This window comes from Heterodontus francisci, chromosome 48 (assembly GCF_036365525.1).
Source record: "Heterodontus francisci isolate sHetFra1 chromosome 48, sHetFra1.hap1, whole genome shotgun sequence".
Taxonomy (NCBI): domain Eukaryota; kingdom Metazoa; phylum Chordata; class Chondrichthyes; order Heterodontiformes; family Heterodontidae; genus Heterodontus; species Heterodontus francisci.
Window position 1 is genome coordinate 18,690,957 of NC_090418.1, and position 25,249 is coordinate 18,716,205.

The 25,249-nt window shown below is 48.5% G+C and overlaps 2 protein-coding genes across 4 annotated transcripts in view; one reads left to right on the top strand and one right to left on the bottom strand.

Annotated features, from left to right (window-relative positions):
- Window positions 1-19,487, top strand: part of LOC137357510 (cohesin subunit SA-1-like) — an 86,060-nt gene extending 66,573 nt beyond the window's left edge. Inside the window, exons 27-36 of one of the 2 annotated variants that reach the window (XM_068023859.1) lie at window positions 1,608-1,732; window positions 7,960-8,061; window positions 10,248-10,396; window positions 12,609-12,734; window positions 13,919-14,112; window positions 15,852-16,035; window positions 16,927-17,034; window positions 17,684-17,783; window positions 18,090-18,164; window positions 19,089-19,487. In XM_068023859.1, the coding sequence (XP_067879960.1) occupies window positions 1,608-1,732; window positions 7,960-8,061; window positions 10,248-10,396; window positions 12,609-12,734; window positions 13,919-14,112; window positions 15,852-16,035; window positions 16,927-17,034; window positions 17,684-17,783; window positions 18,090-18,164; window positions 19,089-19,097 (1,172 nt within the window). In that variant the 3' untranslated portion in view covers window positions 19,098-19,487. The remainder of the gene's footprint in view (window positions 1-1,607; window positions 1,733-7,959; window positions 8,062-10,247; window positions 10,397-12,608; window positions 12,735-13,918; window positions 14,113-15,851; window positions 16,036-16,926; window positions 17,035-17,683; window positions 17,784-18,089; window positions 18,165-19,088) is intronic. The other variant, XM_068023860.1, reaches the window with a different exon arrangement.
- A 3,054-nt stretch (window positions 19,488-22,541) lies between these two features.
- Window positions 22,542-25,249, bottom strand: part of ap4m1 (adaptor related protein complex 4 subunit mu 1) — a 47,305-nt gene continuing 44,597 nt past the window's right edge. For both annotated transcript variants that reach the window (XM_068024038.1, XM_068024037.1), the window contains one exon: window positions 22,542-23,009. In XM_068024038.1, the coding sequence (XP_067880139.1) occupies window positions 22,818-23,009 (192 nt within the window). In that variant the 3' untranslated portion in view covers window positions 22,542-22,817. The remainder of the gene's footprint in view (window positions 23,010-25,249) is intronic.

A 25,249-nucleotide genomic window follows, 5' to 3' on the forward strand; every position in this document is an offset into this window, starting at 1 on the left:
CACTGGTCACACGTCTCCATTTTGAGAAACTCCCTTCTACTGCTACTCTCTGTCTCCTGTTGCCCAGCCAGTTCTTTATCCATCTAGCTAGTACACCTTGGACCCCAAGCGCCTTCACTTTCTCCATCAGCCTGCCATGGGGAACCTTATCAAACGCCTTACTGAAGTCCATGTATATGACATCGACAGCCCTTCCCTCATCAATCAACTTTGTCACTTCCTCAAAGAATTCTATTAAGTTGGTAAGACATGACCTTCCCTGCACAAAACCATGTTGCCTATCACTGATCAGCCCATTTTCTTCCAAATGGGAATAGATCCTATCCCTCAGTATCTTCTCCAGCAGCTTCCCTACCACTGACGTCAGGCTCACCGGTCTATAATTACTTGGATTTTCCCTGCTACCCTTCTTAAACAAGGGGACAACATTAGCAATTCTCCAGTCCTCCGGGACCTCACCCGTGTTTAAGGATGCTGCAAAGATATCTGTTAAGGCCCCAGCTATTTCCTCTCTCGCTTCCCTCAGTAACCTGGGATAGATCCCATCCGGACCTGGGGACTTGTCCACCTTAATGCCCTTTAGAATACCCAACACTTCCTCCCTCCTTATGCCGACTTGACCTAGAGTAATCAAACATCTGTTCCTAACCTCAACATCCGTCATGTCCCTCTCCTCGGTGAATACCGATGCAAAGTACTCTCTTTTTATATAGAAGCTCTTGCTGTTTGTTTTTATATTTCTTGCCAATTTACTTTCATTATCAGTTTTCTCCCTCTTTATTAGCTTTTTAGTCATCTGCTGTTGGTTCCTAAAAAAAAAAAAAAAATTCCTTCATCCTCACTGTTTGCTTCACCTTCAAGTTTGGTATCATTGGGAAATTTTGAAATTCTACTCTGTACTCCAAAATCCAAGTCAAATATATATATCAAAAAAAGCAGAGGACCTAGCACTGACACTTGGGGAACACCACTGTCCACCATCCTCCAGTCTGAAAAATAACCATTTACCATGACTTGCTGTTTTCTGTCCTTAAGTCAATTTTTTATCCAGTTGGATACTGACCCTCCTATTCCATAAGCCTCAATGTTTGTTAACCAACCCTTTGTGTGGTACTTTGGATTTTAAGAAAGCATTTGACATCGAGACAACATCCATTGCTTTCCCTTCATCCTTCTCTGGTACTTCATCAAAAAGTTCACTTAGTTAGTCAAGCATGATCTGCCTTTTACAAATCCATGCTGGCTCTCCTTAATTAGCTCAAACTTCTCCACGTGCCTGTTGATTTTTTTTTTTTGTCCCCTGATTATTGTTTCTAAAACGTTACCCACCATTGATGTTAAACTGACTGGCCTGTAGTTACTAGGAATGTCCTTGATGTTAAACTGTAGTTACTAGGAATGTCCTTATCCCTTTCTTGAATAAGGGTATTATGTTTGCCACTTTGCAATTCCCTGGCACCTCCCCTGTATCTAGGAAATTTTAGCTCCACTCCCACCTCCCTGAACACCCTCTGGCTTTGACTGCAGCTGCCAGTCTTTGTTGTGTAGTGCTGTGGGACTCCTCCCCAACTCTGGTTTAGCTTTCATTCTAGTGTCTTTGCATTTAGATGAGACCCTGAAGATTGAGATGCTGCACAAGAGGAGGAATTTCCTGGCTGGATTCTGTAAGCTCATTATCTACAACATGGTGGATCTGAGGACTGCGGCTGATATCTTCAAACACTATATGAAGGTGGGGGAAGTGCTGTATTTGATCAGTTCTGCTGATAGTTCACTCGGGAGAAGAGCTCTCTCTCTCTGATACCAGAGCGCATATGTACTGGCTGCTGCACCACGACAGCATCCAGGGTTGATGGGTCTGACAGCTCATCTCAGTCAACATGGCAGTGGGGCCCACAATTGGTTCACGACCCCTAGATTTGATATGGTGGGTAGAATATCGGGGCGGAAACGTAGCTTAAAAATGGTGAGGGCTGGGCGCTTAATATTTAAGGATATCAAGTGTTCAGAAAAGGTAGGGAAGGAAAAAAGGGAGTTGGGATGGCTGTACTGATTAGGGAAGACTTGTAGTGTTGGAAAGGGAGGATGTCCTTCAAGGGGCAGGGACAGAATCCATTTGGTTAAAGTTGAGAAGTAACAAGAGTATGATCACACTACTGGAGGTGTTCAGCCTCCGAATAATGAGAACGAGGAGAATATCTGCAGGGAAATCAGATGTGCAAGAACTACAATAGCGCATCCACGAGGCTGAGAGCTACATGGATAGCACATTTATGGACATGATCACCCCGAAGCTTAAGTGTTTACAGACATAGAGGGAATAGGTGACTGTCAGGTCGTCAAGAAAGCCTAGTCAGGTAGTGCAGGAGTCCCTTGAGTGGATATCACTCTCCAACCAGGATTCAGTTCTGAATACTGAGTGATGGTTCATCTGGAGAATACAGCCAGAACCAAGTCCACGGCTGGATGAGGGGGTAGGAGGAAGATTGGAAAAGCAATAGTGATGGGGGTTTTGATAGTTAAGGGAACAGACCGGTGTTACTGTGGCCGCAGACGTGAATCCAGTATGGTGTGTTGCCTTCCTGGTGCTAAGGTCAAGGACGTCACTGAGCGGCTGCAGAGCACTCTGAGGAGGGAGAGTGAACAGCCAGCGGTTGTGGCCCATATCGGTGCCAACGGCATGGATAGAAAGAGGGATGAGATCCTGAAGGCTGAGTTTAGGGAACGAGGAAAGAAACTAGCAAACAGGATCTCCGGGTAGTAATCTCCAGATTACTACTGGTACCACATGCAAGTAAGTAGAGAAATAGGAGGATAGAGCAGATGAATGTGTGGCTGGAGAGATGGTGCTGCTCAATGACATCCTCGGTGCAGGAGGAAGGGCTTTAGATTCCTGGGACATTGGGACTGGTTCTGGGTGAAATGGGACCTGTACAGGCCAGATGGGTTGCACCTGAACGGACCCAGGACCAATGTCCTTGTCGGCAGGTTCACTGGGGTATGTGAACCAACAAGCAATATTAGAGAGGAAAACCAAGGTGCACAGAGAATTGGACTGGAAGAAGGTATATAGTGTGGTTTCCCAGGGGCCAGTGTTAGGACCACTGCTTCTCTTATTTATTTTAATGACCGAGACTTGGGTGCACAGGGCACAATTTCAAAATTTGCAGATGACAAAACGTGGAAGTATTGTGAACTGAGAGGAAGATGGTGCTGAACTTCAAGAGGACGTAGGCTGGTGAAATGGGTGGGACAAGTGGCAGATTAAATTTAGTGCAGAGAAGTGTGAAGTGATACATTTTTGGTGGGAAGAATGAAGAGAGGCAATATTAAATAAAGGGTACAATTTTAATGGCAGTGCACAAATCACTGCAGGTGACAGGGCAGGTTGAGAAAGATTACAGGATGCTAGATTTTATAAATAGGGGCATAGAGTACAAAAGCAAAAGGAAGATATGGTAAACCTGTGTAAAACACTGGTTTGGCCTCAACTGGAGTATTGTGACAGGTTATGGGCACCATGCTTTAGGAAGGAGAGGGTGGAGAAAAGATTCACAAGAATGGTTCCAGGGATGAGGAACTTCACATACGTGGATAGGTTGTAGAAGCTGATGGTGTTCTTGGAGAAGAGAAGATTAAGAGGAAATTTGATAGAGGTGTCCTAAATCATGAGGGGACTGGGCAGAGTCGATGGAGACTGTTCCCATTGGGTAAAGGATCCAGAACCAGAGGACACTAATTCAAGATGGTTGGCAAAAGAAGCAACCCCTCATGAGGAAAGATTTTTACACAGTGAGTGGTTGGGATCTGGAGTGCACTGCCTGAGAGTGTGGTGAAGGCAGGTTAATTTGTGACTTACAAAAGAGAATTGGATAATTATCTGAAGAGAAAGAAATTTGCAGGGTTACAGTGAAAAGCTGGGTGAGTTGCTGTTGCAGAGAGCTGGTACGGACACGATGGGTCGAATGGCCGCTTTCAGTGCTGTAAACATTCTATGATGGAGTAGTAATATCAGAGGATTATAACTACCCGAATATCGATTGGAATAACGTTAGAGTTAAAGGGTAAGGAGGGGGAAAAATTTATGAAATGAGTTCAGGGGAACTTCCTTGATCAGTCCGTTCTCAGCCTAACTAGGAAGGAGGCATTGCTGGATCTGGTGCTGGGGAATGAGGTGGGCCAAGTGCCAGTAGGGGAACACTTGGGTAAGAGTGAGCTTTGCATAAGGTTTAGATTAGCAGTGGAGAAGAGCAAGGCACAATCTAAAGTAGAACTTCGAAATTGGAAGAGGGTTAATTTCAGTGGGACGAGAGGGATGTAACCAGGGTAAAATGGAGCCGAAGACTGATAGGAAGAATAGTTATGGGACAATGTGTGATCTTTAAGCGGCAGATGCTTCAGGTACAGGCTGGCTACATTGCAACGAAGGCGAAAGGTAAAGAAACCAAAGCCAGGACTCCTTGGACAACATAGCGGATAGACAATATGATGGAACAAAACAAAAAAGGATGTATGATGCATGTCAGGTAAATTCAAGTGAGAAACAGGCCAAGTACAAAAAGTTCTGATATGTTTTCCTTTTTCCTCAACCGAGGCTGCCCCCCTCACACTGTGGTTGACAGGGCCCTCAACCATGTCCGGCCCATTTCCCATACCTCTGCCCTCATCCCTTCCTCTTCCTCCCAGAACCACGACAGGGTTCCTTTTGTCCTCAATTTCCATCCCACGAGTCTCCACATCCAAAGGATAATTCTCCGTCATTTGCACCACCTCCAGCGTGATGGAGCCACCAAACACATCTTCCCCTCCCCTCTCAGCATTCCGAAGGGATCATTCCCTCCGTGAAAACCCTGGTGCACTCCTCCATTAGCCCCGATACCTTGTCCCCTTCACACAGCAATCGCAGGAGGTGTAATACCTGCCCTTTTACCTCCTCTCTCCTCACTATACAAGGCCCCAAACACTCCTTTCAGGTGAAGCAGCAATTTACTTGTACTACTTTCAATTTAGTATACTGTATTCGCTGCTCTCAATGCGGTCGTCTCTACATTGGGGAGACCAAATGCAGATTGGGTGACCACTTTGTGGAATGACTTCGCTCAGTCCGAAAGCATGACTCCAAGCTTCCTGTTTCTTGCCATTTCAGCATCCCCCCCCACCCTGCTCTCATGCTCACATCTCTGTCCTGGGATTGCTGCAGTGTTCCAGTGAACATCAACGCAAGCTCGAGGAACAGCATCTCATTTACCAATTAGGCACACTACAGCCTGCCGGAATGAACATTGAGTTCAATAATTTCAGAGCATGACAGCCCCCCATTTTTGATTTTTGATTTTATGTTTTATTTTTTTATTTGTTTGTTTCATCATTCAATTTTTTACCTTGTGCCTGCCCACTTTTATTCTGTCATTTAACACCCTCTCTGCACTAACGCTTTGTCTTTCACCACACCATGAACACACCCTTTGCCTTTGCCCCAGGACCTCCTTGTCAGTTATTCTCTGTGACCCTCAGTCCAATCAAGACGTTCCGTTTTGTTCTGGTTTTTTTCTCCCACCCCTGCTTTATTTGCTGAAAACCTATTGCATTTCTAACAATTGCCAGTTCTGATGAAAGGTCACTGACCTGAAATGTTAACTCTGCTTCTCTTTCCACAGATGCTGCCTGACCTGTTGAGTATTTCTAGCTTTTTTTTTATATTTCAGATTTCCAGCATCTGCAGTAGTTTGCTTTTATTTTAGGAAAATAAGACTGGCAGAGAATAGAATGGCAGTTAACAAAATAAGAAACCCAAATATCCTCTACTGGCATGTAAATAGTAAGTGGGTAGTAAGAGGTGGAATGGGTCCTATTAGGGACAAAGAGGGTAATGAGGCGCAGGGAAAGGCTAGACTACTTAGAGTACTTAGTAAACACCGATACTGAGGAAGAGGATACTGACAAAATATCGGTAGAAGTGGAGGTAGTGACGGTCATGGCTGGTGTGAAAGTTGAGAGGCAGGACGTACTCGAAAGACTGACTATGCTGAGAATGGATGAGTCACCTGGTCTGGATGGCTTGCACCCCAGGTTGCTAAGGGAAGTGGGGGTGGAGATAGCAGAAGGACTTGCCATAATCTTCCAATCTTCCCTGGATACGGGGGAGGTGCCAGAGGATTGGAGAGTGGCAAATGGTGCACCCTTATTCGAGAAAGGGTGTAAGGACATTCCCAGTAACTACAGGCCAGTTAGTTTAACATCACTGGCGGGTAAGGTTTAGAAACAATAATCAAGGAAAAAATCAACAGGCGGTTGGAGAGGTTTGAGTTAATTAAGGAGAGCCAGCACAGATTTGTAAAAAGCATCTGCAGTAGTTTGCTTCTATATTTGTAGAAAGCAGATTGTGCTCGACTAATCTGATTGAATTTTTTGCTGAAGTAACAGAGAAGGTTGATGAAGGGAATGCAGTGGATGTTGTCTATATGGATTTTAAGAAAGTGTTTGACAAAGTATCATATGAAAGACTGGTTACCAAAACTGAGGCTCATGCAATAGGACGGCCGTGACAGTTTGGATAAAAAATTGGCTTAAGAACAGAAAACAGTGCGTTGTGGTAGATTGTTATTTTTCGGATTGGAGGATGGTAGGTGGTGGTGTTCCCCAAGGGTCAGTGCTAGGACCACTGCTTTCTACATTTATAAATGACTTGGTTATTGGAATGCAGAGTAAAATTCAAAATTGCCGATGATGCCCAACTTGGAGGAGTGGTGGACAATGAGGGTTATATCAAGACTGCAACAGGACATAGATGGGCTAGCAGAATGGGCAGACAAGTGTGAGATTATACATTTTGGTAGAAGGGCCAGGAACAGGCAATATAGACTTAATGACACAGTTCTAAATTGCACAGTGCGGGGGCAGAGGGATCTGGAGGTTCATGTGCATGGATCTTTGAAGGTGCAGGATATACTGCGAGAGTGGTTAGCACAACATCGTGGGCCGAAGGGCCTGTACTGTGCTGTACTGTTCTATGTTCTATGTTCAAAGCATTTGGGATCTTGGGTGTCATAAAGGTATTGAGTGCAAAAGCAGGGAAGTTATGCTGAACCTTTATAAAGCTCTGGTTTAGGCCACAACTGGAGTATTGTGTCCAGTTCTGGTCACCACACTTTAGGAAGGATGTGAGGGTCCTTGAGAGGGTGCAGAGGAAATTTACCAGAATAGTTCCAGGGATGAGGGATTTTAGCTACAAGGTTAGGTTGGTGAAACTGGGGTTTTTCTCCTTGGAGAAAAGGAGATTGAGGGGAGATTTTATAGAGATGTACAAGGTTATGATAGGTTTAGAGAAGGTGAACAAAGAAAAACTGTTCCCATTAGTTGATGGCACAAGGACTAGGGGACACAGATTGAAGGTTTTGGGTCAGAAATACAGTCGGGATGTGAGGAAGATCTTTTTTACACAGCGGGTGGTAATGACCTGGAACTAGCTGCCTACGAGGGTGGTGGAAGCGGAGACGATCAATGATTTCAAAAGGAAATTGGTCGGGCACTTGAAGGAAATAATCTTGCAGGGCTACGGGGACAGAGTGAGAGAATGGGACTGACTGGTTTGCTCTACAGAGAGCTGGCATGGAGTTGATGGGCCGACTGGTCTCCTACTGTGCCATAAATGACTCTGACTCTCTGGTTCCCTCTCCCAAGCAACCAGTGAGCCTTGGAGCGGGCTTGTTCATCAGCTTGAGTCTGCATACAGCAGGCAGGCAAGAACATGTGGAGTTGGCAGGGATGGCGGGATGAGGGGGAATGGGGTACGGAGGGTTCTGGGGTGAGGGGGACGGGGTTCTGGGGATGGGTAGTCTGGGGATTCAGTTTGGGCAGTGGGTGGTATGTGTACTGTGGAAATTTGACCGAGGCTCTGTGTCTGTGTGAAAACACTGCCCTGGGGGTGGGATATTGAGCTCTCTGTCCTCTTCATTCCAGTACTACGGTGACTATGGTGACATAATCAAGGAGATGTTGGGCAAAGCACGGCAGGTTGATAAAGTCGAGTGCGCCAGGACTCTCATCCTCAGCTTACAGCAGGTGAGTGTCGGCACTAACACAATGTTACAGCACTGGCAGCAGCTCGTTCGGCCCTTCGAGCCCTGCGTGTGCTATCCAGTCTAACCCCATTCTCCTCACACCGCTTACCGTTCCTCAGTTCCATCATCCCATCCCTTTGTATGGTCTTTGCTCCAAAAGTCTTCCTGTGGCACAGAGATGGAAATTCTACCCTCCCTCTGAACAAATCTCTATTAACCTCCATCAAATCTTTCTTATTATCATGAGTTTGTGTTCTTTCATTATTCTTTCGACAGCCCCTGTCAACCATTAGAGACTTTTATCATCATGAAGAGTTAGTACCATAGAAAAATTACAGCACAGCAGGAGGCCATTCAGCCCATCGTGTCGGTGCTGGCCGAAAGAACGAGCCGCCCAATCTAATCCCACCTTCTAGCACCTGGTCCATAGCCTTGCAGGTTACAGCACTTCAGGTGCATGTCCAGGTACCTTTTAAAAGAATTGAGGGTTTCTGCCTCCACCACCAATCCGGGCAGTGAATTCCCTCTGGGTGAAAAAGTTTCCCCTCATGTCCCCTCTAATCCTTCTACTAATCACCTGAAATCTGTGCCCCCTGGTAATTGACCTCTCCACTAGGAGGAACAGGTCCTTCCTGTCTATTTAGACCCCTCATAATTTTATACACCTCTAATAAGTCACCCCTCAGCCTCCTCTGTTCTAAGGAAAACAACTCTAGCCAAGCCAATCCAATCTTTCCTCATAGCTGCAACTTTCGAGCCCTGGTAACATTCTTGTAAATCTCCTCTGTACTCTCTCCAGAGCAATTATTGTCCTTTCTGTAATGTGGTGACCAGAGCTGTACACAATCCTCCAGCTGTGACCTAACCAGCGTTTTATACAGTTCCAGCATTACATCCCTGCTTTTGTATTCTATACCTCGGTCAATAAAGGAAAACATTCCATATGCTGTCTTCACTACTCCATCTACCTGTTGAATCAGATCTCTCCTCAGCTCAACTGTCCATGCATCTTTGTAACTAACTCCACATCCTTGGTTGCAGCTCACTGTTTCTAGACGATCCCTTTTCCATTACTTCTATATCCTTAAATGAACGCCCAGAACTACAACTGTGGCCTAACTAAGATCTTGTACCAGTTTAGATACTGAGCCAAGCATTCAGTTCAGTGTTTTGTGGCCTAGTAACCCACCTTTAAGGATCTGTTATGTGCACCAAGATCCCTCTGTTCCTCTAGTCCACTTCGATTCTAGCCTTTGCAGACACATTTTCCTAAATCTAAAATACTTCTAGTAATGCACGGGTTCATGGCGGGCAACCAGCCTGAGCTGTTTAAGGCGTGTTACGTCGGACAGATGGATTAGCTTGGTCAGTGACTGATTGGACAACGGGGTCATGTGTGTATCGATGGTGGGAAGGAACTTGACAAGGTCCCTGACCAGAAGCTGTTGAGAACAATTACGACGCGTGGTAAAGAAGAGATGCAATCGTCTGGATAGAAGGCAAATGACTTGCTGAGACTGCAGAGGGTTGAGGGTGCTGTAGTCGGGGGCATTGTGTGGGGGAGGGGTGGGGCAGGAAGTGGTGTGGCCCCGGCGAGGGTCATGAAGCAGGGCGTTGGGGGGGGGGAGACCAGGAAGTGGAGTAGCCCAGGGGACAGAGGTGCAAATTTGTGCTTTTTTATAAATATTGGCACTAGGTACAAGATGAAATGAGTGATAAATGTTTACAAATTGCTGGTTTGTCTGCAATTAGCATTGAGTGTTTCAGTGCACCCGACTAGAAAGGACGTGGCATATTGGGTTTGGATGATTTATTCGTGAGGGGAAACCAGCTGTGAGGAGACACTGGAGTCTAGAAGACAGGAAACGTATGGAACTGCAGGGCAATGGGGAGAGAGTGGGGCAGCGGGATTAGTTTGGGATTGATTTTTGTCCATGTGTGGATAAATGGGGCGGGGGGGTGGGGGTGGTTTCGCTGCTGGACTAATGTTATGACTTGTTGAGACACTTGACCTGCTGGGAGTGGTGTCCTGACACAACGTGTGTCCACAGTGACCCTGGTACCGGGAGGGGCAGCAAGGAGCCAGTGGACTGTGCTGATGGTTTCTTTCCCTGGATTGAAGGGGTTCCTTTTGCACGCTGCATTTTACAAGGTTTGTCCTCACTGAGTTTTCTCCTCCGTCTCCAGTTGTTCAATGAACTGCTCCAGGATAAAGGTTCTATCATCGATCGCTCCTCTTCGGGCTTCAGCGCCATTAAGGACCTGGGAAGGAGGTTTGCACTAACCTTCGGAATGGACCTGATCAAGAACAGACAGTCAGTCGTCTCAGTGCACTTGTGAGTTTGGGCCTCGGGTCTGAACTTCCGCAGGGGAAGGGGTTGGAAGCGGGATCTGTGACCATGGGGGTGTGGTGTGGGGTTGGGACTGGGATCTGTGACCATGGGGGTGTGGTGTGGGGTTGGGACTGGGATCTGTGACCATGGGGGTGTGGTGTGCGGTTGGGAGTGGGATCTGTGACCATGGGGGTGTGGTGTGGGGTTGGGAATGGGATATGTGACTATGGGGGTGTGGTGTGGGATTGGGACTGGGATCTGTGACCATGGGGGTGTGGTGTGGGATTGGGACTGGGATCTGTGACCATGGGGGTGTGGTGTGGGGTTGGGAATGGGATATGTGACTATGGGGGTGTGGTGTGGGATTGGGACTGGGATCTGTGACCATGGGGGTGTGGTGTGCGGTTGGGACTGGGATCTGTGACCATGGGGGTGTGGTGTGGGATTGGGAGTGGGATCTGTGACCATGGGGGTGTGGTGTGGGATTGGGAGTGGGATCTGTGACCATGGGGGTGTGGTGTCGGTTGGGACTGGGATCTGTGACCATGGGGGTGTGGTGTGGGATTGGGACTGGGATCTGTGACCATGGGGGTGTGGTGTGGGATTGGGACTGGGATCTGTGACCATGGGGGTGTGGTGTGGGATTGGGACTGGGATCTGTGACCATGGGGGTGTGGTGTGGGATTGGGAGTGGGATCTGTGACCATGGGGGTGTGGTGTGGGATTGGGACTGGGATCTGTGACCATGGGGGTGTGGTGTGGGATTGGGACTGGGATCTGTGACCATGGGGGTGTGGTGTGGGATTGGGAGTGGGATCTGTGACCATGGGGGTGTGGTGTGGGATTGGGACTGGGATCTGTGACCATGGGGGTGTGGTGTGGGATTGGGAGTGGGATCTGTGACCATGGGGGTGTGGTGTGGGATTGGGACTGGGATCTGTGACCATGGGGGTGTGGTGTGGGATTGGGACTGGGATCTGTGACCATGGGGGTGTGGTGTGGGATTGGGACTGGGATCTGTGACCATGGGGGTGTGGTGTGGGATTGGGACTGGGATCTGTGACCATGGGGGTGTGGTGTGGGATTGGGACTGGGATCTGTGACCATGGGGGTGTGGTGTGGGATTTGGGAGTGGCATCTGTGACCATGGGGGTGGGGTGTGGGATTGGGAATGGGATCTGTGACTATGGTGGTGTGGGGTTGGGAGTGGGATCTGTGACCATGGGGGTGTGGTGTGGGATTGGGACTGGGATCTGTGACCATGGGGGTGTGGTGTGGGATTTGGGAGTGGCATCTGTGACCATGGGGGTGGGGTGTGGGATTGGGAATGGGATCTGTGACTATGGTGGTGTGGGGTTGGGAGTGGGATCTGTGACCATGGGGGTGTGGTGTGGGATTGGGAGTGGCATCTGTGACCATGGGAGTGTGGTGTGGGGTTTGGGAGTGGGATCTGTGACCATGGGGGTGTGGTGTGGGATTGGGAGTGGCATCTGTGACCATGGGGGTGGGGTGTGGGATTGGGAATGGGATCTGTGACTATGGTGGTGTGGGGTTGGGAGTGGGATCTGTGACCATGGGGGTGTGGTGTGGGATTGGGAGTGGCATCTGTGACCATGGGGGTGTGCTGTGGGGTTTGGGAGTGGGATCTCTGACCATGGGGGCGTGGTGTGGGATTTGGGAGTGGGATCTGTGACGATGGGGAGCAGGTGACTGGGTAAATGTCAAGGGTGGTATTGTGGGATTGGTGTTTTCAGAGTGAGAATGTCTGGGGTGGCCTGGATTATTTCTGGGGGTGGGGGTCATTGGTGGGGGGGGTGCAGTCTCCAGCTGTCGGAGTTGATTTTGGGAGGAGGTGCCCAGATGGGGTGGAAGGTTTTTGTTTGAGCGGATGGTGGGGGCTGGGCTGTTCAGTAGCAGGTTTTTCTCTGCTCACTAATTTGCAGGCACAGCTTGCTGACACAACTCGAGTAATTCTCCGGTTTAACAGGGAATATCGAGTAACAGTGAATGATCGGTTCCGGCTTAGCTTCACATAATGTGACAGTGTAAGGGAATGGGACACAGCCAGCATCAACATTTCTGTAATGTCTCGAGTTTGTGCCTGATTTTGTTAACGCTCTGGGTTTTGTCTGATATATATTTTGGGTCTGGTTTGTTTGCTGGCATTCTGATCACTTGCTCAGGTTCCTGATTTTGCTTCTCTTCCCCCTTGTAGGGATGGAATAAAGTTTACCTTCCAGGATGGTCAGGGTGGTTTGGACACGCCTCCACTGAACCTGCCTTTCCTTGATGTCCTCAGTGAATTCTCATCCAAACTGCTGCGGCAGGACAAGAAGGCTGTGTGAGTAAAGGCAGGCTGTTCGAATGGGCATAGGCTGCATGCGTGCAGTGGGCTCTTGCTGTGCGCGGGCGCGCAGCCTGTGCAAGCTCAACAACTTGCATTTGTATAGCACCTTTTAATGTAATAAAATGCCCCGAGGTGCTCCACACAGCATCATCAAACAAAATGACACCGGGCCACATCTGGTGACATTAGATGACGAACAGCTTGAAGGTGTGGCCACCAGTAGTGGAGAGATTTAAAATTGGGGACGCTGAAGAGGCCAGAATTAGAGGAACGCAGAGATCTCGGAGGATTGGGGGACTGGAGGAGATTACAGAGATAGTGAGGAACGAGGGATTTGAAAACCAGGATGAGAATTTTCAAGTCCAGACACTGCCTGATGGGAGCCAGTGAGGAGGGTAAACATTTCCAGGGCTCTGGGGATAGAGCGGCACCAAGTTGATAACTCCGCCAAAGAGCTGGCGCAGGCACAGTCGACCGAATGGCCTCATGCCACAATTGGATAATTTTCCTCCATGAAAACCCCGCGAGTTGGAAATCGGTCCGATTTTCCGCTGAACTGGCTTTATTCTAATGAACAAGTCCAGTTTCTCTCGGCTCGCCTCCTTCCACCCAGCTCCAGGATCACCTCAGTGGGTGTGGATTCGGGGAGTGCTGGCATTTACCGTCACTGTCGGGGTGTGTGCTTCATGGGGTACTGGTTTAAAGACATTCCCTAGCACCACCACCTCCCCCCCCACCCCCCTGCTGCCCCACAGCCCCTTCCTCCACCCCAGTGTAGTACAGAGGACAGGAAGGCCTGCACTGATTCTGACTCTGTGCTGGGGGTTGAGAGTGTGTTGGGTGTGGGAGGAATGGTGTCATTCTGCTCTGTGCTGTGGGGGGGTGGTGGGGGGAGCTGTAATTCTGACTTTGGGACTGTGGGGGGACAGTGGTTGGTGAGTGTGATTCTGTCTCTCTCCAGAGTGCTCTCCCTGGGACCTGTGACGTGGAGAACGAGCCAGGGTTTCCATCCACTGATGACTGGAGGGTGCGACAGTGGCAGTTGCATGAGGCCACAGTTGTGCTTGGCAGTGATGCCCATCCTGTCGAATTGCTGGGAGATTTGGAGCACATTGCTGAGAGAGCTGAGGTGGGGGGAGGTGTGGAGAACTGCTATTGAATGTGTCCTCTGATTGCAGGCTCACCTACCTGGACAAGAACTTCCCAGCTCCTCTCGGCATGATGCCGCAGGCCTGGCTTCCCCTGGCCTCGTACCGCCGGTCACTGCTGGCCCGAGGGGATGATGACACCATGTCCATAATGAGCGGCAGGACAACTAGTGTGCGCAGCAAGAGAGTGCCCACAACATCTGCAAAGAGGAGGAGACTGGAAGGTACAGGAGGAGACACTGTCCATTGTGACATGGGGGGGGGGGGGGGTCAGGAGACACTGCCCATTGTGACATGGGGGGGTCAGGAGACACTGTCCATTGTGACATTGGGGGGGGGGGGGGTCAGGAGACACTGCCTATTTTGACATAGGGGGGGTCAGGAGACACTGTCCATTGTGACATGGGGGCGTCAGGAGACACTGTCCATTGTGACATGGGGGGGTCAGGAGACACTGTCCATTGTGACATGGGGGGGTCAGGAGACACTGCCCATTGTGACATGGGGGGGTCAGGAGACACTGCCCATTGTGACATGGGGGGGGTGTCAGGAGACACTGTCCATTGTGACATGGGGGGGGGTCAGGAGACACTGCCTATTGTGACATGGGGGGGGGGGTGTCAGGAGACACTGTCCATTGTGACATGGGGGGGGTCAGGAGACACTGCCTATTGTGACATGGGGGGGGGTCAGGAGACACTGCCCATTATGACATGGGGGGGGGGGTGTCCGGAGACACTGCCTATTGTGACATGGGGGGGGTCAGGAGACACTGCCCATTGTGACATGGGGGGGTGGTCAGGAGACACTGCCCATTGTGACATAGGGGGGTCAGGAGACACTGCCCATTGTGACAGGGGGGTGGGGTTCAGGAGACACTGCCCATTGTGACAGGGGGGGGGGGGTCAGGAGACACTGCCCATTGTGACATGGGGGGGGGGGGGGCGGGTCAGGAGACACTGCCCATTGTGACATGGGGGGGGGTCAGGAGACACTGCCCATTGTGACATGGGGGGGGGGGGTGTCAGGAGACACTGCCTATTGTGACATGGGGGGGGGTCAGGAGACACTGTCCATTGTGACATGCGGGGGGGGGGGGGTCAGGAGACACTCTCCATTGTGACATGCGGGGGGGGGGGGGGTCAGGAGACACTCTCCATTGTGACATGCGGGGGGGGGGGGGTCAGGAGACACTCTCCATTGTGACATGGTGGGGGGGGGGGTCAGGAGACACTCTCCATTGTGACATGGTGGGGGGGGGGGTCAGGAGACACTGTCCATTGTGACATGGGGGGGGAGGTCAGGAGACACTGCCCATTGTGACATGGGGGGTCAGGAGACACTGCCCATTGTGACATGGGGGGTCAGGAGACACTGCCCATTGTGACATGGGGGGGTCAGGAGACACTGCCCATTGTGACATGGGGGGGTCAGGAGACACTGCCCATTGTGGCATGGGGGGGTCAGGAGACACTGCCCATTGTGACATGGGGGAAGGGTGGTTCTGCCCCCTGAGGGGGACATCAATTTGGGGGGGGGGCAGCACTGTCTGTGGGTAGCGGGTGGGTCGGGGGCTGTGGGGGCACTGCCCATTGTGACCGGGTCTAAGCAACTGCAGCTCCTTTGCACCCAGTAACCCCACTTAAAGCACAGTGGGGAAATCTCTCTGCTGATTTTCACACAGCCCCCACCCACTCTGAATCCCCCCCCCTCCTCCCCACTCTGAATCTCTCCCCCCCACCTCCCCACTCTGAATCCCCCCCCCCTCCTCCCCACTCTGAATCCCCCCCCCACTGCTCCCCACTCCAAGATGTTTATTGTTTGTGCTCACTGGCTTGATGCTGAATGAAAACTGCATCCCCTTGTGGGGAGATGGTTTGTTTGGGTCTTGGGCTGGTGCTGTTCGTGGGTCTTTGTCACTGGGATTTTGGTGTTGATATATCACTGACTTGTATGTGTCCAGTTTCAGATCTGAGCTCAGATGGAGGGTGGCCACAGGGTGGAGACAGTTCACAGTTGGGCAGTAAGCTGAGAACCCCAATACTCACCTCCACCCTTCTACGACCAGCCCAGTGGGACACGGCCAGCCTGCAAGGCTCTGACGACCAGGATTCTGAAAAGGGCTCAGAATCAGAGTTCGCACAGAGGTAGGTTTGGGGTGCAGTCTGCAAGGAGCATGGTGAAAGGCCAGTGGGTTTCCAGAATTGGCTATGACACAGATCTCATACTGTCACACTGCAGGCCCCCAGACCATTCTGAACCCAGTGTTGCATTGCTGATGGCCGAGGTTTTCTGTGAACTATCGCCACACAGACCCCGGTCAGTTACTGTCACCGGTGAACTAAACATGCCAGTTCATCACATCCCTTGCCCACACTCTGAGGCTCAAGTCCTGCGGCCTCTGGTTATGTCACCATTCCATCCTGAACACCCAGCAGTCAAATTCCTCATCCCTCATAACTGCATTCACTTCATCTTCAGCACAGAATCCAGCCCAATAGTCTGGTGCAGCGCTGAGGGAGCGCCGCACCACCGGAGGGGCAGCACTGAGGGAACGCTGCGCTGTTGGAGGGGACACCTGCTTACTTGAGTAATTTCAAAGCAGAGCAAGGGAGTTCTCCTGGTGTCCTGGTCACATTGCTGTTTGTGGGATCTTGCTGGTCAAATTGACTGCTGTGTTTCCTACAACAGTAACAACACTCCAACAGCATTTGATTGGCTGTAAAGAGCCTTGGGACATGTGGAGCTGGTGAAATGGGGGCCTGTCTTTCAGTTCCACCATCCACGGCAGAAGCTGATGCAAAAGTTTTTCTTCAATATTTCCCCCCCCTCTCCCGTTTACCTCCCTCCTTCATTCCTATGCAGTATTATCCTCTCTCTAATTATCCTGCAACTTTCCATATCTTAATAAAAGTTCTTATTTCCTTCAGTATTGTTTGCCAACCTTTTCTTCATATTTTCTTGCACTCCTTTTTACCTGAATCAGTTTGCAGTGCACAGAGTGCCTGGAGAATCTAATCTCTTCCTTTTCTCTGCAGCCGGTCTTGGCTTGACTCGCAGAGTCGGAATAAACGGCAGAACGACAGGGTTCCGAAGAACCGGGTGGAAAAGAACCAGCCCCGGCAGCGAGCCAACAAGCCACAGCTGTAAGTGATGGGGGCTCTGCGATTGGCACACATTGCTCGGGTATTGGTGTTTCAGACTAGACATGCGGCAGGAGCTGGGCCGGTGTAACTTGGCGGGAGCTGTTTTAGGTTGTGCCAGTTTGACACAATTGATAATGTACTCCTCTCTGAGGCAGGAGTTCGTGGGTTCAAGTCCTGCTCAGCACTTATTCCAGGCTGACACTCCCTGTGCAGTGAAGAGGGAGGGAGGACTGCGCTGTAAGAGGGAGGGCAGTGAAGAACGAGATGCGCTTTACTGTCGGAGGGAGGGCAGTGAGAAGAGCGAGGGAGTGCTGCACTGTCGGAGGGAGGGCAGTGAGAAGAGCGAGGGAGTGCTGCACTGTCGGAGGGAGGGCAGTGAGAAGAGTGAGGGAGTGCTGCACTGTCGGAGGGAGGGCAGTGAGAAGAGCAAGGGAGTGCTGCACTGTCGGAGGGAGGGCAGTGAGAAGAGCGTGGGCAGTTGGTGTTGCTGCATGTTTGGAGGCATTGACAGTCAAGCCGGGGGTCCCGAAGCGGACTGGGATGGGGGCGGGGGGGTGTTGGGTCTGTGATGTGTGGGATGTTTTTCTCTAGTGTTGTACTGTCTGATGGCCCGTTTGATGGGTGAGGTTTGTTGTTTTCTCTCTTGCAGGCTCAGCCTGATGGAGGAAGATGGGGAGGAGTCCGAGGCAGGAGAAATGATATCTGACGCTGCGAGTGAGCGCTCTGATGCGAACAGCGAGGTCAGTCTGGTCAGTAACTAAAGTCCGACCGTGGAGGCAGCGAGAGATTGGGTGAAGGGCAGGAAACCGCTCCGCTCACTCGGTGCTCTCTCGGTTCTTAACTTGGGCTGTCAGCCTGGACTGTGCATTCAGGTCTCTGGAGTGGGAGTCCTGACACAGCAGTTTAAACAACAGCTGATGCATCAGGTGTCTGAGAACTCCCTGCCCCTTCCCCTCGTGCAGTCATGCGGAGGCCTGTTTGCAGCTTGTGGCTGTCTGATTTTCACTTTTGCTCAACCTTTCTGTAACTCTTAACTCTCTGTCACCCTCTTTTAGCCGGCGCCCCTCAGCAGACAGGGCAGAGCAGGACTGTTGCAGGATCTGTTCGACTCCAGTATTCTTGACATTGATGTAAGTGACTGCAAAATTTAACAAAACTATCTTTCTGGTGATTCTGTGCTGCAACCCCTCCCAGGCCAGCAGATCCTTCCTGAGGTGTGGTGCCCAGTATTGAACACGCACTGCAGACTGGGATCTGACCAGAAGCTCTCTAACATACTTTGTCTTCCAGTCCCTTTGAGATAAGGAGCAGTATTCCATTTGCCTTTTTGTTTTGGTACCTCTCCACTAGATTTTAGTGATTTCTGTACACTGGCCCTTAAATCTTGCTGCTCCTCCACTGTTCCTGGAATCTCACCATTTAGAAAATACTCTGACATCTTTCTTGGGTCCAAAGTGACTGAATTCATCCTTCCCCTCCTGGAATAGTACAGCACTGGCTCTGTTGGAGAGGAGTTCAGCCAGTCTCACTGCCCCACTCTTTCCCCACATCCCAGTATTTATCCAATTCGCTTTTGAAAGCTGCTATTGTATCCATCACACTCCGGCGATGCATCCCAAATCCCAATCACTCAGGTTAAAAAAAAAAAATGTTTGCCTCAAGTTGGCTCTGGTTCGTTTGTCAATCATCTTAAATCTGTTTCCTCTGGTTATCAACCCTTCAGTCATTGGAGACACTTTCTCAACATTTACTCTATCGAAACCCTTCATGAACAGGTGCAGCTTCTCCAGTTTAGTCCTCGTAAATGTAATCCCTCATCAGTGGAACCATTCTAGTAAATCTCCTCTGTATCCTTGAACACCATTTGCCAAATTTGCCCACTCACCTAATCTATCAGTGTCCCTTTGCAAGTAGCGAGTGACTGCTCCTGGGCAGCAGGTGAGTCAGGTGAGTGGGTGGATTCTGCAGTCGATCGGTCTCTGGCGTCTTATTGTCTATGTATCACAAATTGACCCATAACACACCGTCTCCAGTTTTCATCTTTCTGTCCTCAGGATTTCTGAAGTGGCTGGGAAAAGAATGAATTTGTGGACCTCCAAGTTTTCAGCTTTGACAAAGGGAGCTGTCATTGGCTGGAATTAATTTGAAATTTTATTGTTTGAGTTCAGTCTGTGTGGCAGAGGAACAGCTCCTGCCTGAGAGGGGCAACTCACCCCCAGTACCCCAGGCAGAGCTGCTGTTTTAGTTATACTTGTTCAGCAATTGTTGGTGAAATGATTTTGGGGGCTTTGTTACTGAGAACACAGAACTGAGAGGTGACTATTGCTCACAACCGAGACCAGGTCTCCTCCCTATGTTGTACAGTTAAGCTGTTTTTGTATATTTCTGCTGTAAAGAGATGAATCTTTCTGCTTAGTTTATCTCCTGTTAATAAAAGTAATTTAAAGTTTAAATCCTTACCAATTTCTTCGTGTTGATTTTGGTATTTATTTCTGCTTTATTGAAGGCCTGAAGTGTTACAGTGACACGGAGAGGCTGGTAAAGCTTTTGAATGTGACAAGCAACTGAGGGTCTGCCCCCCAAGTCTACAGACACAAAGGCTGGGATCTTCCTGAACAGGAGGTAACGGAGTGAGTAATCTCACTCTACTGTCTGTACCCCCCCCACGTCTCTCCAATGGGATCTGTCCTCGACAGTACAGGTTGTAACTTCACGTGTGGACGGGGCTGACAACACTCCGCTCTACCTCACTGTTAGGTTATTGAGTCCCCTCCATTGCCTGCTTTGGCACTCTGCTTGTCCAGCATCCATTATTGGATGAGTAGGAATTTCCTCCAACTGAATATTGGGAGAGCTGATGCCTTTGTTTACAGTTACTGCCACCAACACCATCCCTGTCCCTGGCAACTGTCTGAGGCTGAACCACACTTCTTAATTCTGGTGTCGTCATATTTGCCCCCATATCCTCCATCATCAAGCCTGCCTACTTCAGTCCATGTGTTCTTGAAACCTTTGTCTATGCCTTTTTAATCTCTTGGCCAGGGGTTCTCGAGCTTTTTTTGGTTAAAGGACCCCTTTTCAAATGAATTTGTAATCACAGACTGCACCCCTTTTGAATTATACTATAAATAGTATAATACTTTAAAGAAAACAGGTATTTACTTGCAGATCTGAGAGAGACGGGGGTATGACTGCTTCTCACTTGTTACGAAAGTGCTTCTGTTTTGTTAGATATTTTTTTGAGATTCATTTTTGAAAGATTGAAGAAATGTTAAACTTTGGGGTTTTCAAGGGGGGTTCATGTAAAGGCCACTTGACTTTGAAAAACAGTCCCTGGAAATCTTTTTAAAAAGGGACACTGGGGAGGTCTTGAGGGAAACCGCCTGACTTCCAGCACAATAAACAGAACTTTGGATGCCTGGAGAAGTTGTTTATAAAGAAGTGACAGGTCAAGATTGATGGAGGTCAAAAGGTTGTCAGTTTCACTTCTGAATTGGGGGTTGAACTGTATAAAAAGGAGAGAAAAAAATTCCCCAAGGGAGGAGAGAAGACGACAGCCCAGCTCAGCTTTCCAGCACCTCTCTAAAAGACCCTGAGAAGTCCAGGGTGTTAACTCATCTCATCTCCTGTCTTTGAAGAAAAGCCTGCTAAATTAATTCTCGACGCCGCCTCAAAAGAACTGTTCTTAATGATGCCAGTGACCTGTCTACATGCACTTGGAGGCCAGACTGCATGCCAGTTTTGCAACACAACATACTCATCTGCTGGTTCTTCAAGAACCAGTAAGTATTCAGCCCAATTGTTGCTTTTTTTTGCCTACAATAGAGTTCTTAAAAACAAAAATCCCTTTATTTTTCCGGTTAACCGGTGCATATGTCATAGAGCACTGAGACAGGCCCTTTGGCCCACCAAGTCTGTGCTGACCAACAACCACCCATTTATACTAACCCTACATTAATCCCATATTCTCACCATTATCCTACCACCTACCTACACTAGGGGCAATTTACAATGGCCAATTTACCTATCAACCTGCAAGTCTTTGGCTGTGGGAGGAAACCGGAGCAGCCGGTGGAAACCCACACGGTCACAGGGAGAACTTGCAAACTCCACACAGGCAGTGCCCCGAACCGAACCCGGGTCCCTAGAGCTGTGAGGCTGCGGTGCTAACTACTGCACCAGTGTTACAACCAGCTGAGAAAGGTGTCTAGGGGTCCCTTTCAGCCTTCACCTGGTCTTACTGTAACAGGGTTTTATTTTTAAACACTGTTTTGAGTTCCCCCTTGGTGAATCCTTGTTCACCGCTTATTATAAGGTAAAGAAGAAAAGTGAAATTTATTAAAACTTAATGCCTACGGATACACGCCGCGCCCCTAAATGGAGACAGAAAAAAGAAGAAAAATAAAGTGGAGTGGTTTGAGGCAATATCTGAAGAGTTGCTTGTTACTGTGCTTGAAGTTCACTGTATAGTCCTTGCTTATAGGTAATTTTTGCTTTTTGTTGGGGTCCAGTATTCTTGAACCTTCTTCGAGAGAAAAGTCCCCTACAGTGGGGTTCCGAAGCTGATGAGAGAATGTTCTCAATCCAGGAGCTTTCTGTCTTCAAACTCTCTCTTTTCTCCAGTTCAAAACTCTGCAACAGCCAGTTAGTCATGTGACTAAACTGGTCTGACCACATCTGTTTTTTAAAAAAAAAATCTGTTTATATATTCGGCTATCTTAGCAGTTAACCTGGAATGCGAGTTCCTCCACCCTCAACTTCTGGATTAAACTGGAGCAAGGAGTAGCCCCTTTTGTCTGTTAATATGCAAAAATATCTCGCCAGCCAAGGATCCATTATGGGTTTTTTAACCAACTTTCTTTACCCCAGTAACAGTTTAAAATTAGTGTTCATGTGGTAAAATTAATATTCCTCATTCTTGGCAGGTGGGGGCATGCATGACAGTGAGTATGAGGGGCTAAAGTAACAAGGGAACTTTAATATTTCAATCTGTGTGTTTATGCTTTACTTCATTCCTGGTTAAGACATGTTTAATAAAGAAAATTATCGGTGTGTTAGTCTGGCATAAAATGCAAATATGTCGTTACCTGTGAAGTGGATGCAATTTCAGAATATGGTCCACTCTTTTTAAAAATCCCATGTAATTAATAGGATTTGATTGACTTGTTCTAGTATAACTGAGCACTGGCTGAAGGATGGTCTGAGACTAGTTTTCTGTGTCTCATTGAGTGACAATATACTAACATGCGAGGCTGTGCAGGCCATTAACATTTTCCTTCCATCCAGAGATTTCAGCCAAAAAGCTCAACATCACAAGTGACAAGATGAGATCCAAACACAGATCATGCACACTGTCACTGAAAACTTCCTCTTTATTTCATGGACTCCTCTGCCCTGTGATCTGACTGCAGCTTAAGAGCCACTCCTAAACATGACAATTCTAACACTTCTGGCCAGGCTCTCAGATTCAACCCTCTATAAACCACCATGATTCTATACAAACACGCTGCTGTTCAACATTTTTATTTGTTATTTGTACAATTGTTCAGAAAAGACAGTGCTGACAGAGACCTGCATTGTTCTGATAACTCCACCCATTACTATCAGTGAATTAAAATATAGATCAGCCATGATCTGCTGCAGTGGTGGAACAGCCTCCCTTGTTAGGATGTTCTGGTGGCTAGACGCACAGCCACCCTGTATCCAACAGCAGGCCACTCTCGCTTTTACCATTTCAGTAACGTGGTTCACAGCCACGATGATTTCAACAGGAACTCTCTCGTTCACATGCGGATGACGTAGGAGTCACTGTGTGTAACGTATCGGACCCAGCGATGAGGCAGTGGGGAATGCAGGCTGGAAACGCGCAGGAATCTGACCTGCAGCCCCGAGCAGGTGGTCATCGGGAGCTCGAACTGCATGCAGACAGGACCGAGCTCCAGCAGAGACGAGGCACTCAGTCCGGGAACGTCCAGCTACAAAAAGGTAAATACAGATGCATGAACAGCAGTCACTGCACCCCCGTCCCCCCCACAGCAGCAGGACAAGGAGCCCGTCTTCCTCATTGACCCAACCCCAAAATTACTTGCTGTAGCTGCATGTTAACTTTGTGACGTGTGTACGAGGAGACCCAAATCCCTCACCATTTAAAAAATACTGAACCTTATTCTGCCACGAAACCCAGGATTCCATGAGCTTGTTTATGACCATACCCACTTCAGCTGTTTTTAATGCTTTGTGAATCTGAAACCCTGAATCTCTTGGTTCCTCCACATCACCAGGCCTTTTCCGAAAGGATATCGTGTTAATCTAACACAAATCTACCGCCTCACACTTAATACCAGTTAATTCCATTTTCCACTTTCACTGTTTCCCCATCTTATCAATGTACCCTTGTAGTTTCCTTTGGTATCAGAATTGCTTATTCTGCCTATTTTAGTAAATTTGGACCCTACTCGCTTAAGCCCGACAGGAATTGGTTACAGGATTCAGAGTAACCAATCAGCCACTCAAGCCTGTTCAGCCAGAGAGATTAGGGCCGATCTGTGCCCATACTCCATCTTTGCAGAAGAATATTCCAAACCACCCATTGTGTATAGACGTCTTTCTGAATTTTACTCCTGCAAGGTCTGGTTCTAGTTTTTAGTCTATGCCCTCTAACGCTAGACTCCTCAACCAGCAGATGGAGAGAAACCACCAGTTCCCCATAGTATCTTGAAAACTTTGATCAAATCACCCCTTAACATTCTAAATTCCTGAGGATACGACTCGTAATTTAACCCTTTGAGTTCTGGTATTATTCTCGTAAATCTACGCTACACTTCCTCCAAGAGGCCAATCGAGCCTCCCTAAAGTGCGGTTCTCAAAACTGCTCCCAGTAACTCCAGGTGTGGTCTAACCAGGGCTTTGTACAGCTGAAGCATAACTTCAACCCCCTTACATTCTACTCTCGATACCAAGGCCAGCAGTCCATAACCTTTTTGATTATTTTCTGTACCTGTTCATGACATTTTAACCAATGTTTCTAGCTTTTCAGCATTTAGAAAGTAACTTTTTTTAGGTCCAAAGTGAATTGAAATCCATTTGCTGCAGTTTTGCCCCATTCACTTATCTATCAATATCTCTTTGTAATTTTATGTTTCCATCTAGATGGCAGCTGACAATGCTGCCTATCTGTGTGTCATCAGCAAACTTGGATATGGGGCTTTCTACCCCAACATCCAAGTCCTGAACAATGACAGTGAATAGTTGGGGCTCCAACCCAGATCCTTGCATGACATCATCCAGCCAATTACAGTACCCGCTCATTATCCCGACAACTGGCTCCTGCTGCTCAGCCAACTTCCGACCCACATTAATTTGTCTTCAGTCCCTTGAGCTTTAACTTTAATTAACAGTCTCTTACCAAATGCCTTCTGGAAATTCATAGTTATCCAAATCATTCATTTGAACAGAAGTAGTTCGAGAACAGAAACCTGTGGGACACTGCTCCCCACTGACAATCCTGTCTCCATCCAGGATTAATCCACCTTCCTGCCCTTCTTTTAATTCCATCCCGCTTAATCTTCACATCAACTGTTTCCTGTTCAAAGCTTTCTGAAAGTCTCTGTACACCACATCCACTGCACTTCCCCATTTACCATATCTTAACCCCTCCTGAAAGACACCAGCAGATTTGTTAAACACGGTCTTTCTTTCTGAAATCACTGTTGTCTGTGATAATTATTTTCCCTGCATCTTCATATCTAGTCAAAGACTGAAAATGGTTGCCTCCACAGCTAATAGATTAACCAGCCTGTGATTACCTGCGTTAGCTCAGTCTCCCTTTCAGAAATTGGATATTACATTGGCTGCTTTCCAGCCCTGCTAACCCTAACCTGTCCCAGCAGGACGCAGCTCTTTAAACTAATGGAGGATCAAGAATGTCTCTAATACTTTCCTTTTAGTTATGAACATATCTCACCTTCAACCAACTGAGGGAATCCCTACTCCCCAAAACCCATCTTGTGTGAAGACGGTAAAATCACAAAGAAAGCCTTGCATTTATATAGCACTGTTCAAGACCACTGGGCATCTGGAAACTCTTTACAGTAAATGTAGTCACTCAGTGTGAAAATAGATAAGTCCCCTGGGCCAGATGGGATTTATCCTAGGATTCTCTGGGAAGCCAGGGAGGAGATTGCAGAGCCTTTGTCCTTGATCTTTATGTCGTCAT